At 47.2% G+C, this 12,500-nt stretch overlaps 2 protein-coding genes across 3 annotated transcripts in view; both read left to right on the top strand.

Annotated features, from left to right (window-relative positions):
* The window catches only part of peli1a (pellino E3 ubiquitin protein ligase 1a), a 12,641-nt gene extending 10,674 nt beyond the window's left edge, over positions 1 to 1,967 (top strand). For both annotated transcript variants that reach the window (XM_017457088.3, XM_053676095.1), the window contains exon 7: positions 1 to 1,967. This exon is cut by the window's left edge and continues 202 nt beyond it. In XM_017457088.3, the coding sequence (XP_017312577.1) occupies positions 1 to 425 (425 nt within the window). In that variant the 3' untranslated portion in view covers positions 426 to 1,967.
* Positions 1,968 to 3,027: 1,060 nt separating this feature from the next.
* Positions 3,028 to 12,500, top strand: part of vps54 (VPS54 subunit of GARP complex) — a 17,043-nt gene continuing 7,570 nt past the window's right edge. Inside the window, exons 1-16 of the mRNA XM_017457041.3 lie at positions 3,028 to 3,177; positions 6,007 to 6,194; positions 6,886 to 7,127; positions 7,427 to 7,508; positions 7,863 to 7,897; positions 8,051 to 8,182; positions 8,493 to 8,878; positions 9,001 to 9,127; positions 10,522 to 10,629; positions 10,761 to 10,816; positions 10,921 to 11,017; positions 11,113 to 11,456; positions 11,568 to 11,691; positions 11,801 to 11,982; positions 12,134 to 12,246; positions 12,332 to 12,395. Of these exons, the coding sequence (XP_017312530.1) occupies positions 6,038 to 6,194; positions 6,886 to 7,127; positions 7,427 to 7,508; positions 7,863 to 7,897; positions 8,051 to 8,182; positions 8,493 to 8,878; positions 9,001 to 9,127; positions 10,522 to 10,629; positions 10,761 to 10,816; positions 10,921 to 11,017; positions 11,113 to 11,456; positions 11,568 to 11,691; positions 11,801 to 11,982; positions 12,134 to 12,246; positions 12,332 to 12,395 (2,249 nt within the window). The 5' untranslated portion in view covers positions 3,028 to 3,177; positions 6,007 to 6,037. The remainder of the gene's footprint in view (positions 3,178 to 6,006; positions 6,195 to 6,885; positions 7,128 to 7,426; positions 7,509 to 7,862; positions 7,898 to 8,050; positions 8,183 to 8,492; positions 8,879 to 9,000; positions 9,128 to 10,521; positions 10,630 to 10,760; positions 10,817 to 10,920; positions 11,018 to 11,112; positions 11,457 to 11,567; positions 11,692 to 11,800; positions 11,983 to 12,133; positions 12,247 to 12,331; positions 12,396 to 12,500) is intronic.

Raw genomic sequence — 12,500 nt, 5'->3', positions numbered from 1 at the left:
AGTCAAATCAGCCGCGGCAACCCTGGGTTTACCTGTGCTGCGGCCACGTGCACGGCTTCCACCCGTGGCGGGGCAGAGGGACCGCCATTAAACACGAGGAAGAGAAGGAGGAGAATGAGGAGGATGTAATGAAGGGAGCAAGGGAAGGAGACAAGGAAAGGGAGTGCCCTCTGTGTCGAGCACGAGGCCTGTACGTGCCGCTGACGCTGGGTCGTGAGTCAAGGCTCTGCGTGGACGCAGGGCCACCATCTCATGTCTTCGTGCCATGTGGCCACGTTTGCTCGGAGGCCACGGCAGTGTACTGGAGTAAAACCCCGCTGCCGTGTGGCGCCAGTTCTTTTTACTCGGCTTGCCCCTTCTGCATGAAGCAGCTAGCACGTGACAGACCCTATGTCACGCTCATCTTTCAGGGAGCGCCCGATTGAGCGTCCGTATACGTGTGTGATTTTGGACAGCTTTCTTCACTGCCAGAATGACTGCTGCTCAAATCTGAATGGTGTTTCTGTCACTACTCCTCTGGCCCTGTCTCATTTGCCTTCCCGTCTTCCCTCTCTCTCACCCTGCTGCCACGGCGTGTGCCCTCAAACTCTTCATGCCCTCAATGCCTTCAAAGCAGTGATGTTGGCTTCCACTTGTGTATCTCACAATCCTTTAACGATCAGAAATCAATGATATAAAACAGCGCTTTCCATTCCAGCAGAGAGATTTAATGTGCCAGACCGCGTTGATGTTTATTTATGTATAAATCTAAATAAGATTAGGCAGACATGCATTTAATTGGGATAGCCATAACAACTGACCAATCCCAAGCCCTGACCACACTTGGTCAAGCTTCTGAAAAATAGAGGCCAGGGTGGTCCCTGCTGATGTCATCCATTCAGAAGGACCCTTGAGGGTCAGAAATTTAGAAAATGCTTAGCCTTGCCATGAAATAGCAGCTGATTTAATACCTCATCAGTTTTATAGCGTCATATTAGCTAAAAGCCAATCTAGCTAGTTGTTGACCTACTTATTTATGACACCCCTTCAGTGTAACACTAGCCTTCGATGTGTAATATTTTACGGTACAATTATTAATCTGGTTAACTGTTTGTGTTGCCTAACGTATGCCAATGATATCCGCTCATTGTAACGTTAGCTAGCTAAACTCTCAGTCTGATTGTTGCTGCTCTCTAGCCAACGTTCTTCGTCTATTTATACAGTAAATTGAATGTGTAGCTAACATTTTAATGCTACTCTCAGCACAACAGTTGTGTCACTCATCCAGGGACCTTCCGTGAATAACTTTTTTTGTATCTTGAGCTTCAACTTAAAGATTTGTCCCCTAGGGAAATGCTGGTAAAATCCTGAAAGCTTGTCTGAGGCAATGGTGGATAGCAAGTGTTGCAGTAGTGATAGAAAAGTAGTGATAGGAGAATCAAGGAAATAAGCAGGGGCTTGTGATTGGTCAATTGTGAGAAGTTAAAAACAAAGTCATTTTTCTGTCATAACCCAATAAACCTCTTTTTATGTTTTCAGCACGGAGTGATATTCAAGCACCTATAAAAGCCACGTGCAAAGATTTGGACTGTTACAGTGAAATGTGGCCCATGAAGGACATGTTGTGTGAAATGTACAGTTTCTCAGATCTTCTGTAGCATTTAATCAAACTGTACAGGAATTTTCGGTAGAACTGGTCATTACATGATTTATTCTTCAGTACACTATGTACAAGGCCATCGTGTGGCCTTACTGCTTTAATATTCGACAAATTCTGTGATGTACCTTCGGTGCTTGGACCCCCGCCATCGCTGCTTGCAGTTAAAGCTTTCTCATGGCAGTTTAGCATTGTTCATTCCAGTGTATGACATGACATTGAACTTTTTTATGTTTCATATTAACCATGCTAAAACACACTACAGCTGAACTATTTTACATTTTGACTCTTGGGCATTTTTTAAAATAAAGTTTTTAATAAAAAACAACAACTGTTTATGTTTTGTGTTTTACATGTATAAGAGACCAGTTATTAATTAATCAGGGTGATATAATAAGGTATGAGAGTCTTAGAAGAATACTTCACCCTAAAATGTTGCCAATGATAAGTAAAAGACGTTAGCCATGTGCAACTATATTTTTTTTTTTTTGACTGTGTAATTTTTTTGTTTCTTTTCCAGTTAATTTTGTTAGTAACCGTTCTTAAAAGAAAAAAGAAAAACCGTTAAATTCTCAAATATATTATACATTATGACTGTAATACCTAATCACTTAATCACATTATTAACTTCCTGTGAGAGTTTTCACCGCATTTTGCGACAGGTCATGATCACACACGGCAGACAAGAGAGCACGGCTGCGTCCCAAACCGTGTACTTACCTAGTATAGGCCTGTAGTAGGAGAAATACATGTGTCTCGGCTACTATATAGACGGTAAGTACGCGGTTTGGGACGCAGCCCACGGCTTCAGGCAGTTGTCTATTAGCACGTACAGCACGACAAATAATTAACTGCACTTGAAGCGTTCGTAAAATTTTTTTTAATAAAAACACCCAAAACTGTATACGGTCCCATCATGAAGACAAACTGTATGTCGATACGTGAAATTCTATGACGTGTGCTGTTAATCGAACAGTGTTCTAGAACATGAAAGGAATATTCTAAAAGCGACTCATGTCAACACCTTAATCAGAATATTGTCTTACTCGGAGTCAGGTCAATAAATAGATTACAGCTGTCCATGTAAACGTAGTCAGTGATTAGCTACCGAGGCTTCAGGATCAGGATTTTTACAGACTTCTGTTGTTTTTTGGTTGTTGTTATTTTTTTTTTATTTTTTTTTTTGTATTTTAAAATAAAACAAAATGATAAAACTGTTTATATAGAAATTAAGTTAAACCTTAAGGCCAAGGTGTGAATAAGGAGGTTATAAACTTCTATTCCCTGTTAGCGACATTAGCAACAAAACAACAACAAAACAACAAAACACTAAAGGAGCTAACTTCAGTTTGATGGATTACATTAGTGACCGCTAGATGGCGGAAGTGAGCCGTTACAGGTTAAGTGACACGCGCTGTGAATAATGGATGAGTGCACGAAACCGGCGTTCGTTCCGCTTCCGGTTTGCGGGGATGTTGCTAAGCGATGTGGAGTGTAGCTGTTGATATGTTGGCTGGACGCTGCCGTTCTTCACACAACAGGTAATTTAGCGTGTTCGTTAAACACATATACATGTATATTAACGCCGCGCTGTGTTTCTAAAGTAGCCGAGGTGTGTGCTCGAGGACTGTCAACCCGCGGGAGACGCGTTTCCGGTCTAAATAAAGTTAGCCCGCCTGCTTGCTAACGCGATAGCTAGCCGACCCGGAGTCTACGTGGAGCTCAGAGCGATGATTTGTTTTGGGCCGACGGAAATTACCTGGCGCGCGAGAGCGGTCTGTGAGAACTGAGAGAATTTTAGTTTCACTTTGTAATGTTATGTAAAGAGTTAAAGGGAAGGGAAGACTTATTTATATATACATATTTATATTTACTTACATATATATTTCTAAATAAATTGCTTACTATGGTTAAATTGCTTAATATCAGACGTTGTGTGACCTCTGAGTGAATTTTATTCAGTGAGTGTGTTGTTGTTGTTGTTGTTGTTGTTGGTAACGTTGTCGCCTCTCAGCTCCTGGGTTCCTGGATCGATCCTGAAAATCATGTTGAGACCTTCAACAAAGTTGTGAAGTGACCGAAGTCAGTTCTTCTCCTGGAACCTACTCCCAGAGTCCTTATTAAAGCAGACATCCGGTGTCCATAGACCCGCAGTTACATCCATAACTAGCACGTCTTCTTCCCGTAGCTTCTGTGTGTGAGGTTCCTCTGGGTTCTCCGGTTTCCTCCCACCTCCCAAAACGCAGGTCGTTAGGCGGTACTGCTCCTAGGTGTCCCGTCCAGGGTGTCTTCCCAGGATAGGCGGATCAGAGCAAACGCAGGGAAGCGTCTGTGGGTGCTTTTCACACCTTCCGAGTCGGGGCGAAACGGACACGTCGGGTTTGTTTGGCGTCTGGTTTCGTGGCGCTCTGAAAACGCTCTCGTAAAATCTCCTCGACACGGTGCGGTGAGTTGAACGCTCAACCTTTTACCGAGTGAGCAGAGAAATCGCCAGAAGCAGAGAAGACGCGTAATAAATGATGAGACGGGCATATAAACGATGTGTTTAAAACTTTGTTCCTTTCTTTCCTGCTTTGTCGGTCCGAATCCTCCAGAACGCAGCATTTCCACAGCGCTACAGCTTACGCTGTGTTCGCGACAACTGGGAACGAGGAAATTTTCCATCTCAGAACCTCCTACTTCTCCCGGAGTACTTGGAGGAAATCAAACCCGCAACCCTGGTGCTGCGAGGCAAACGTGCTAACCACTAAGCCACCATGCTCCGCCACCCGCAGCATTACTTCTACAAAACAACACGGCATGTGCGATTCACTTCCAGCGGTGAGTCGATTCAGAGTCGAATCTGCTTCTCACTAGAGTTCGATTAGGAGCAGACCAAGGCGTCCTGACTAAAGAACCGCACGCCGAGGAGGCGGAGAACACGCTGAGATTCCGTTCGAAGGAAATAAAAACGGAACATATGAACCCACCCTTTAAGCACACCGCGTTCCTGTCTGTGATGAACTGATCCAGGAGTCAGTTTGGTTGCTGTAACGTCGGTATCGGATCGGTACTGTCGAGCCCTGAGATCAGAGTGGACGTGGTGCAGCTCTACTGGACATTCCACATCGGTTCTCTCACAAATCATCCCTTTTATGACGTCCCTCAATCGTTATGTTGTAGATCAGAGTTCTGTCATGGCCTGCATTTCCACCGGTCACATGATCAGAGTCGTATGTGTGGCGAGTTAACCAGTAACACGCACGCACGCACACACACACGCACGCACACACACACACACATCAATAAGTATGGAATTGAACACTTGCATGTCACGCTGTTATAGGAACGTAATCGATAACAAGGTGGTGTAACGAACAAACTTCCTGTCTCCACCACAGAGTTGATCGATTTCCAATAGCGGCACGTTCCCGAGCGTGTGCAGGGTTTTTTTTTTCCTCTTACACCACGGCGATCTGCTGAGAATTCAAATTCCACGTGGTACACATACCATAACCACCGCGATCCGATTCACATGATCGTTTACACGTGCGTCACGTGTATTCCAACCAAACCTGAGCAAGCGCAGAGCGTCTGAGACGAGCGGAGAGAGCCACCGTGGACGTGACACTGAATGCGATAATATGTGTGTGTGTGTGTGTGTGTGTGTGTGTGTGTGTCAGCAACTTTTTTCCTTTAACAAATATTGTCTCCACCGACCGCCATGTTTAAGACATAAAACATAAGATGTGAATACACACACACACGCACACGCACGCACCACAGCGCGTCCGCACGAGGTGTTTTTGAGTCTGATTGAGAAAATATTCGGATTTGAGCATCTACGTGACACATGAAATGACACTCAGGGCCTCATTCAGCATTTTTTGAGTCATAACCCTCTATTTTTTTCCCTCCTCTGTACATTTCATAACAAGTCATCGGTTTCTGTTCTCGTTCCGAGCGATGACCGAAGCGATCGCGTCATCAGCATGCAGCGTGGTGTTTTGCGTGACGGCGTCTAGCCGCGTTTCACTGAGATCTCAGACGGAGGTGCTCACCCGACCTCAGGCGTGTCAGGGTGGAATCGGCAGCGCTTTCACTTCCGTTTCCAGTCGCTCTGAGAACAGCACGAGTGTAGAAAGCTCAGCCGAAACAAGATCACTCGTATGTTGGTGTAGAGGTCAGTGGCGATGATCAGTGATGCAGCGCAACACCGCGTTGGGATCGTGAACAACACGACGTTGTGGTTCTTCAGCACGGGGTCATTCGGATTAACTTCAGCGTTAGAAAATAAAATGTACAGTGTCCTCCCTTTTCTCAAGGGGAAAGTTCGCTCCTTTATTTTTTTTTAATGCTTAAACTCCATCTCCTGGTTTATTCTCACGCAGCTGGAGGCTGGTGTGAGGAAGCGGCGCTGCCATGGCGTCCGGACCGGGCTCGGTGCCTGTGGTCCAGCCCGGCATGGGCACCGCTGGCTCCGACCGGCTCTTCCGGAAGCCCAGAGACCTGACAGGCTCGTCTACACACTACAGACCTCCACGCTCTCTCCCTGACGTCTGCCCCAAGGAGCCTACAGGTGAGAGTCCGTACTACCGAATCCACCGTCTGTCGGACACGTGTGTGTCACGGTGCCCAGAAATCAGAGTGGGGCTTTTGAAGAGCTTTTTCTGCCTGTTCCTTAGTATTATGGACACTAAGAGAAAGGTGTGTGTGTGGGGTGGGGTGGGGGGGGTTAGGTTAGTTTTGGGCGCTGCTATTTTGTGACGCGATCCTGAATCTCATGATACACGCGGTGATGTAGCCCACATCTGAACGCCGCTTCTCTGACACTCCTTTTTATACATGTTAACGCCTGGGTTTGGGTTTGGTTTTGGTTTTGGTTTTGGCAGGAAGAACAGCAAGGGGCGAGTACTTCCTGGGGTACATTCATACCGAAGAAACTAGAAAAAGCACAAAACCGCGTGTTCCGCAGGATATCTCGCATTCTTTATCGACGTGTCAGTTCACACACGGAATATTCCGACACTGGATTTCTTTAGTACGCAGCTGGCCGTTTTATAGAAGGTAGAATACGGCGTAAGGTTTTCAGACGCGTGTTTAAAAAAATCAATAAATAATTCAAATGAAGACTGGCATGACTGATTCGGACTGATCTAAAATCGCAGAGATGCTTCGGGAATAATTCTAACATAACAGTTATATCAAACAAATCCCTTCCGAAGAGGGCTTGTGTGTGGAAACATCTTTACATATGTGTATATATGCAGGTGAGGTGCGAGGGCTGGGCGACGCCCCGTCGGTGGTGGCGGATCAGCACCGATGGACGGTATACAACTCTAAGGTGAACCTGCCGGCGGCGCTGAACGACCCGCGGCTGGCCAAGCGCGAGTCCGACTTCTTCACCAAGACCTGGGGCGTGGACTTCACCGAGGGGGAGGTGACGCCCTCGTACAGCCTTCCCAACATCACAGCCGAACACTTCAGCACCTACCTGAACGACACTGCTCAGGTAACACACACACACACTCTCTCTCTCTCTCTCTCTCTCTCTCAGACACTGTTAATTATTCAGGTGCTGCCACTGCCAGAAGGGGTGTGTGTGTGTGCGCGTGTGTGTGTGTGTGTGTGTGAGAGAGAGAGTAGAAATAGTCCATAGTGTGACCTCGTTGAAGGTGAAGGAGGCGTGGCCTCTGCATCACCACTTGCTGACGAGATCAGCACCCTCTCCATCACGCGCTCCAGGTCCAGACGTCCACGGTGTCCGAGAGGACGTGTTCATTCTCATGGTTGTGTGTTGTTGTTGTGCAGAGGGAGAAAATCCACGAGCGGTGTAAAAACATCTGCCCCAGCAAAGACGACCTCTCCATCCCCAACATCACAAACAATCACGGTGCGTAAAAAACTCTCAGACTGTTCCGGATTATTATTATTATTATTATTATTATTATTATTATTATTATTCGCGTCCTTCAGAGCCTTGACGTGAAGATGTTTTATACCCAGTTCCGCCGATTCGACTTGGTAGTTAGTTGGTGCCCGTTAGACTGGAAGTTATTTATAACCCAGCTTACTTACGAGGTGTGAATCTCAAGCTAACAGTAAAATGCGATAGAACCCCGACTCTGCTAGGATCCGATGCGATTTAGTATCCTCACGTGGTGGGTTTATCACCAGCTTTGCCCGAGATTAGCCCCGCCCACTTTGCCTGAAGTGATATGTAAATACTTCTCGTATCTCTCTGCAGATAAAGCCAAAGAGGAGCTTGAGCAGGTGCCTAAGGTAGGATCCGAGACACGCTTCTGTCTGTCCGTCTGTCCGTCTCTGACGCCTCCTTCACTGAGTTTCCTCTCTGTGTGTGTGTGTGTGTGTGTGTGTGTGTGTGTGTGTGTGTGTGTGTGTGTGTGTGTGTGTGTGTGTGTGTGTGTGTTACAGATCTTCATGAGGCCTGACTTTGTACTGAGCGACCCAGCCACCTTCAGCGCCGTGTTGCCGTGGTCGCACTTCAGCGTCGCCGGTGGGAAGAGCAGCCGGGATGCCGCGTCGTCACGGTTACTGCAGGAGAAAGTACGCGGCTGATGAAATGCTATGGGGCGGAGTCTCTGTTTTTGAGGCATTAACGCCTTCGTTCCCTACGTTTCTGTAACGATGTAGAACAGCAGAAGTTATTCCTAATCACGGATGTTTTATTTATTTATAATTTTATATATAATAAGAAAAGTCTATATATATATATATATATATATATATATATATATATATATATATATATATATATATATATATATATATATAATATATCTCTCTTGGTAACCAATCACGGCACGTCTTTCGTAGCTGCTCGATAATGCGTCTTTGTTCTCCGTCCCTGTCGTAGCTGAGTCACTACCTGGACGTGGTGGAGGTGAGCATCGCGAGACAGATCTCTCTGCGCTCCGAGGCATTCTTCCACGCCATGTCGTCTCAGCGTGAGCTGCAGGAGCAGCTGTGCGAGGCGGCGGACGCCGTGAGGGCGCTGCGGGAGCACACGGCCGGCATGGGGCGCACTATGATCCGCGGGCCTCTGCGCGCACTGCGGCACACGGTGACGCGCAGGAACTGCGTCACGCTGCACGGTAAACTGAAGCTGATGGCGGCGGTGCAGCAGACGCAGCCCACCGTGCAACTGCTGCTCTCCACCTCCGAGTTCGTGGGCGCGCTGGAGCTCATCAATACCACCAAGGAGGTGCTGCAGCAGGAGCTCCAGGGCATCCACAGCTTCAGGTACACACACACACACACATTTTTTTTTGGAGCTTTCAGCATTATACACCATGATTAATCTCTCTCTCTCTCTCTCTCTCTCTCTCTCTGTGTGTGTGTGTGTGTGTGTGTGTGTGAGACAGACACCTGGGCTCTCAGCTGTGTGAGATGGAGAAGCTGATTGATAAGATGATGGTGGCCGATTTCACCACGTACTCCAGGAGCGACCTCAACCGGGCCTTCGAGGACGACAACCAAGTGCCAGAGAAGGTGTCGAATCATATCGCGCACCACAGCGCTGTAGAACTCTGAATTCTGATTGGTCACAAGCAGTTTCTCAGTAACATGACAGGTTGCGTTTGTTTTGGGTTTTTTTGTTTTTGTCATTGAGAGCGAGAGAAAGCAAGGACGGTGCGGGAACGAGTGTTTGTAGCTGTTATGTTGTAATCCTAACAGGTATATAGTTACAGGTATGTAAATATGATGTGTCCTACAGTACCGCGCAAAAGCTTAGACGCACTCATTCTTCAGTCACCAAAACTCTGGAGTTACACACATGGAACTATGGGAATTATGCTGTGATTAAAAAAAAAAAAAAAAGCTAAATAAATCAAAATAATTTACTATTTTAGTATCTTCAGAGTAGACATGCTTTTTTGCGTAGAATTTCCAGAAATGTATTCTTGGCGATGTCTTGAGGAATTTCCCCGAGATGCTTTTTAAACGGTATTGAAGGAGTTCACGCCGACGCCGGACTCTTATCTCCTGCTTTTCAGAATATTTCGCTCCGAGTCGTCCGTTTAAAAATGTTGTCGTAAATAAAACGTTCGTTTTCTAATGAAAGACACGAAGACGTCGGCACGATTATATTTTTGTCTGCGACACCGATTTCACACATTTACTCACACACCTTCAGATCCAAAAGTTTTTAACACCGTGAGAAACATTTCAGTCGAGTGTCCGCAAACTTTTGACCGGTAGTGTGTATTATTAATATATAAAAACATAAATGCTGTGGTATAAAAGGAATAAAACACTTCAGATTGTTTAGTTATAGAACGGATATATATGTATATATATATATATATATATATATATATAATGTATGCTGTTTTATTATTTTTTTTAAGTAACTCCACTCCACAGGCACGTCCTCGATTATTTTACAATAACAGCACGAGGCGGCGTTTATTCCTTACTTATAGACGTCCCCCTGTTCCCTTCGTTTTGCTTTGATATGAACACGAGCCTCACTGCTCTAACTCTAACTCGAGCACGGGGAGATGTAGGTCAGGAGGTGAAGTGTGTGTGTGTGTGTGTGTGTGTGTGTGTGTGTGTGTGTGTGTGTGTGTGTGTGTGTGTGTGTGTGTGTGTGTGTGTGAAGCGTGGGAGTAGGGAGTGTAGCACTGGTTTGAGGTTGGAATCTGCGGCAGTACTTGTTTTAAATTTGAAACTGCAGCACGCTGAACGAGGAGGTGCAGCACGTGTACACACACACACACACACACACACACACACACACACACACACACACTACATCTGAGTGCTGTCTAGAAACATTCCTGATCGGTGCAGATATCAGCGATGAGCTGCCAATCCAAATAATACACTGACTTCGTGTGTGTGTGTGTGTGTGTGTGTGTGTGTGTGTGTGTGTGTGTCAGGACCGGCTGCAGTCTCTGGTCTTTGGCCTGCTGAGACAGAGGAAGCTGGATTTCCTGGACATCTACAGCGAGGAGATGATGAAAGCGGCCAAGGGCATCGTCAAACAGGTGAAGAATCCCTCCCCCTCCCCCTCCCGGGTTCACGCCGAGGGTTAAAGCGAGAGTTCGTCCAGGAAATTTCTAGTGTTTTGTGGGGTATAAATATGACACGTTTGTGTTTGCTGTTTTGTTTTGTTCAGTGTGTGGTGAAGTCGGTGTCTCAGATCGAGGAGATCGGCACCGACGCTGTCTTGAAGTGAGGAGCGCTTATTTTTTCAAATGATTTCCTGTTCAAATCATACCGCAGTTAAGTTAATGTGTGTGTGTGTGTGTGTGTGTGTGTGTGTGTGTGTTTTGCAGGCTGCAGGATCAGATGAGGCTGATGACGTTCACTCAGTGGTTCGAACTCCTGCAGAACGTGTTTGAGCATTTCCTGCTCTTCCTCACCAGGATCAAGGTACACCAGCTGACCCTCTGTTTATATCAACCCTGTATTTACTTATACTGTGTACTCACTAGAAGTTGTTTTTAATGTGTGTGTGTGTGTTTTAGGCCACTCTGGGCGTGATCCGGAACGTGGTTCTGGAAGTCCTCGACAGCAGCCAGAAGAATCGAGCGGCCGATGGCGTCTGCGCGGTCTCCGCGGAGAACGGAGACGAGGACGAGGACGAGGAGTTGGGTCTGCGTCCCGGAGAAGCCGAGCTCGCCTTCCTCACGCACGAGGGGCTGTTCATCAGCGACGCGATAAGTGACGCCGAACGCCGCGGAGACCGGACCAGGGTGAGAGAGGAAGCTTCAGGAAGCGACTCGGCCTCGGGAACTACGGAGTCGTCCTCCAGCAAGGAGCACGCCGTAAACACTACCTCCTCTCTGCCTACAGGGGGCACCGCTGCACTGTGAGCACACGCATCACGCTTAGTCAAAGTGTACGTCAGAGAATCGGCTAATTTAAGACGCTAGAATGTAACTTGTGTGTGTGTGTGTGTGTGTGTGTGTGTGTGTTTAAGTGAGGATCTGATGCCGTCTGATCTGGAGCTAGGCAGGATCGCCAACAACATCCAGGAGCTGCTGTACACCGCATCAGACATCAGCCACGACCGCTGTGTCAAAGTCCTGCTGGCTAAGGCCAAGGTACACACACACCCGCACACACGTACACACACACACAATATGGGACATGATGGTAAGGGATGTGTGTGTGTGTGTGTGTGTGTGTGTGTGTGTGTGTGTGTGTGTGTAGGACTGTTCTCTGGAGCGTCTGAGCTCGGCGGAGTTCGTGTGTGTGAGCCGGGCGGTGGAAACTTTCGCCAAGGACACCGAGGCTCTGTGCTGCAGGCGGAGTGTGAGTCTGCGGGGGGCGCTACAGAGTCAGGCCAACCGCTTCGTCCACCGCTTCCACGACGAACGCAAGACCAAGCTCAGGTACCCACACACACACACACACACACAGAGTGTACATGAACACTGTGCTTCTGAACCAACTGTCTGTGTTGGAATGAATTCTCTTCTTCTCTTAAACACGGCTGTGTGTTTGTGTGTGTGTGTGTGTGTGTGTGTGTGTGTGTGTGCGCAGTTTGTTGTTGGACACAGAAAGGTGGAAGCAGGCCGAAGTCCCTGCTGAATTCCAGCACCTGGTCGACTCCATTGCTGACGGTCGCATCACACTACCCGACCGCACTCCTGCAGGTACACACACACACACACACACACACACACACACACCCCATATCCTGCACTTTCATACACATCACACTGCTGTTCTGATCTGCAGGTGCAGAAGAGAAGAAGCCGTGTGACTTCTTGCTGGTTGATGGGCAGAAATACGCTGTCGTTGGGTGAGTGATCTTAACCTGCGCGCACGCACGCACAAACACACACACACACACACACACACACACACACACACTGATATCAGTGTTGTGTATAAAGGGAAAGACCAG

Source organism: Ictalurus punctatus, chromosome 26 (assembly GCF_001660625.3).
Source record: "Ictalurus punctatus breed USDA103 chromosome 26, Coco_2.0, whole genome shotgun sequence".
NCBI lineage: Eukaryota > Metazoa > Chordata > Actinopteri > Siluriformes > Ictaluridae > Ictalurus > Ictalurus punctatus.
The sequence above is the reverse complement of the archived record's forward strand: the minus strand, read 5'-3'. Positions and strand labels throughout refer to the sequence as shown.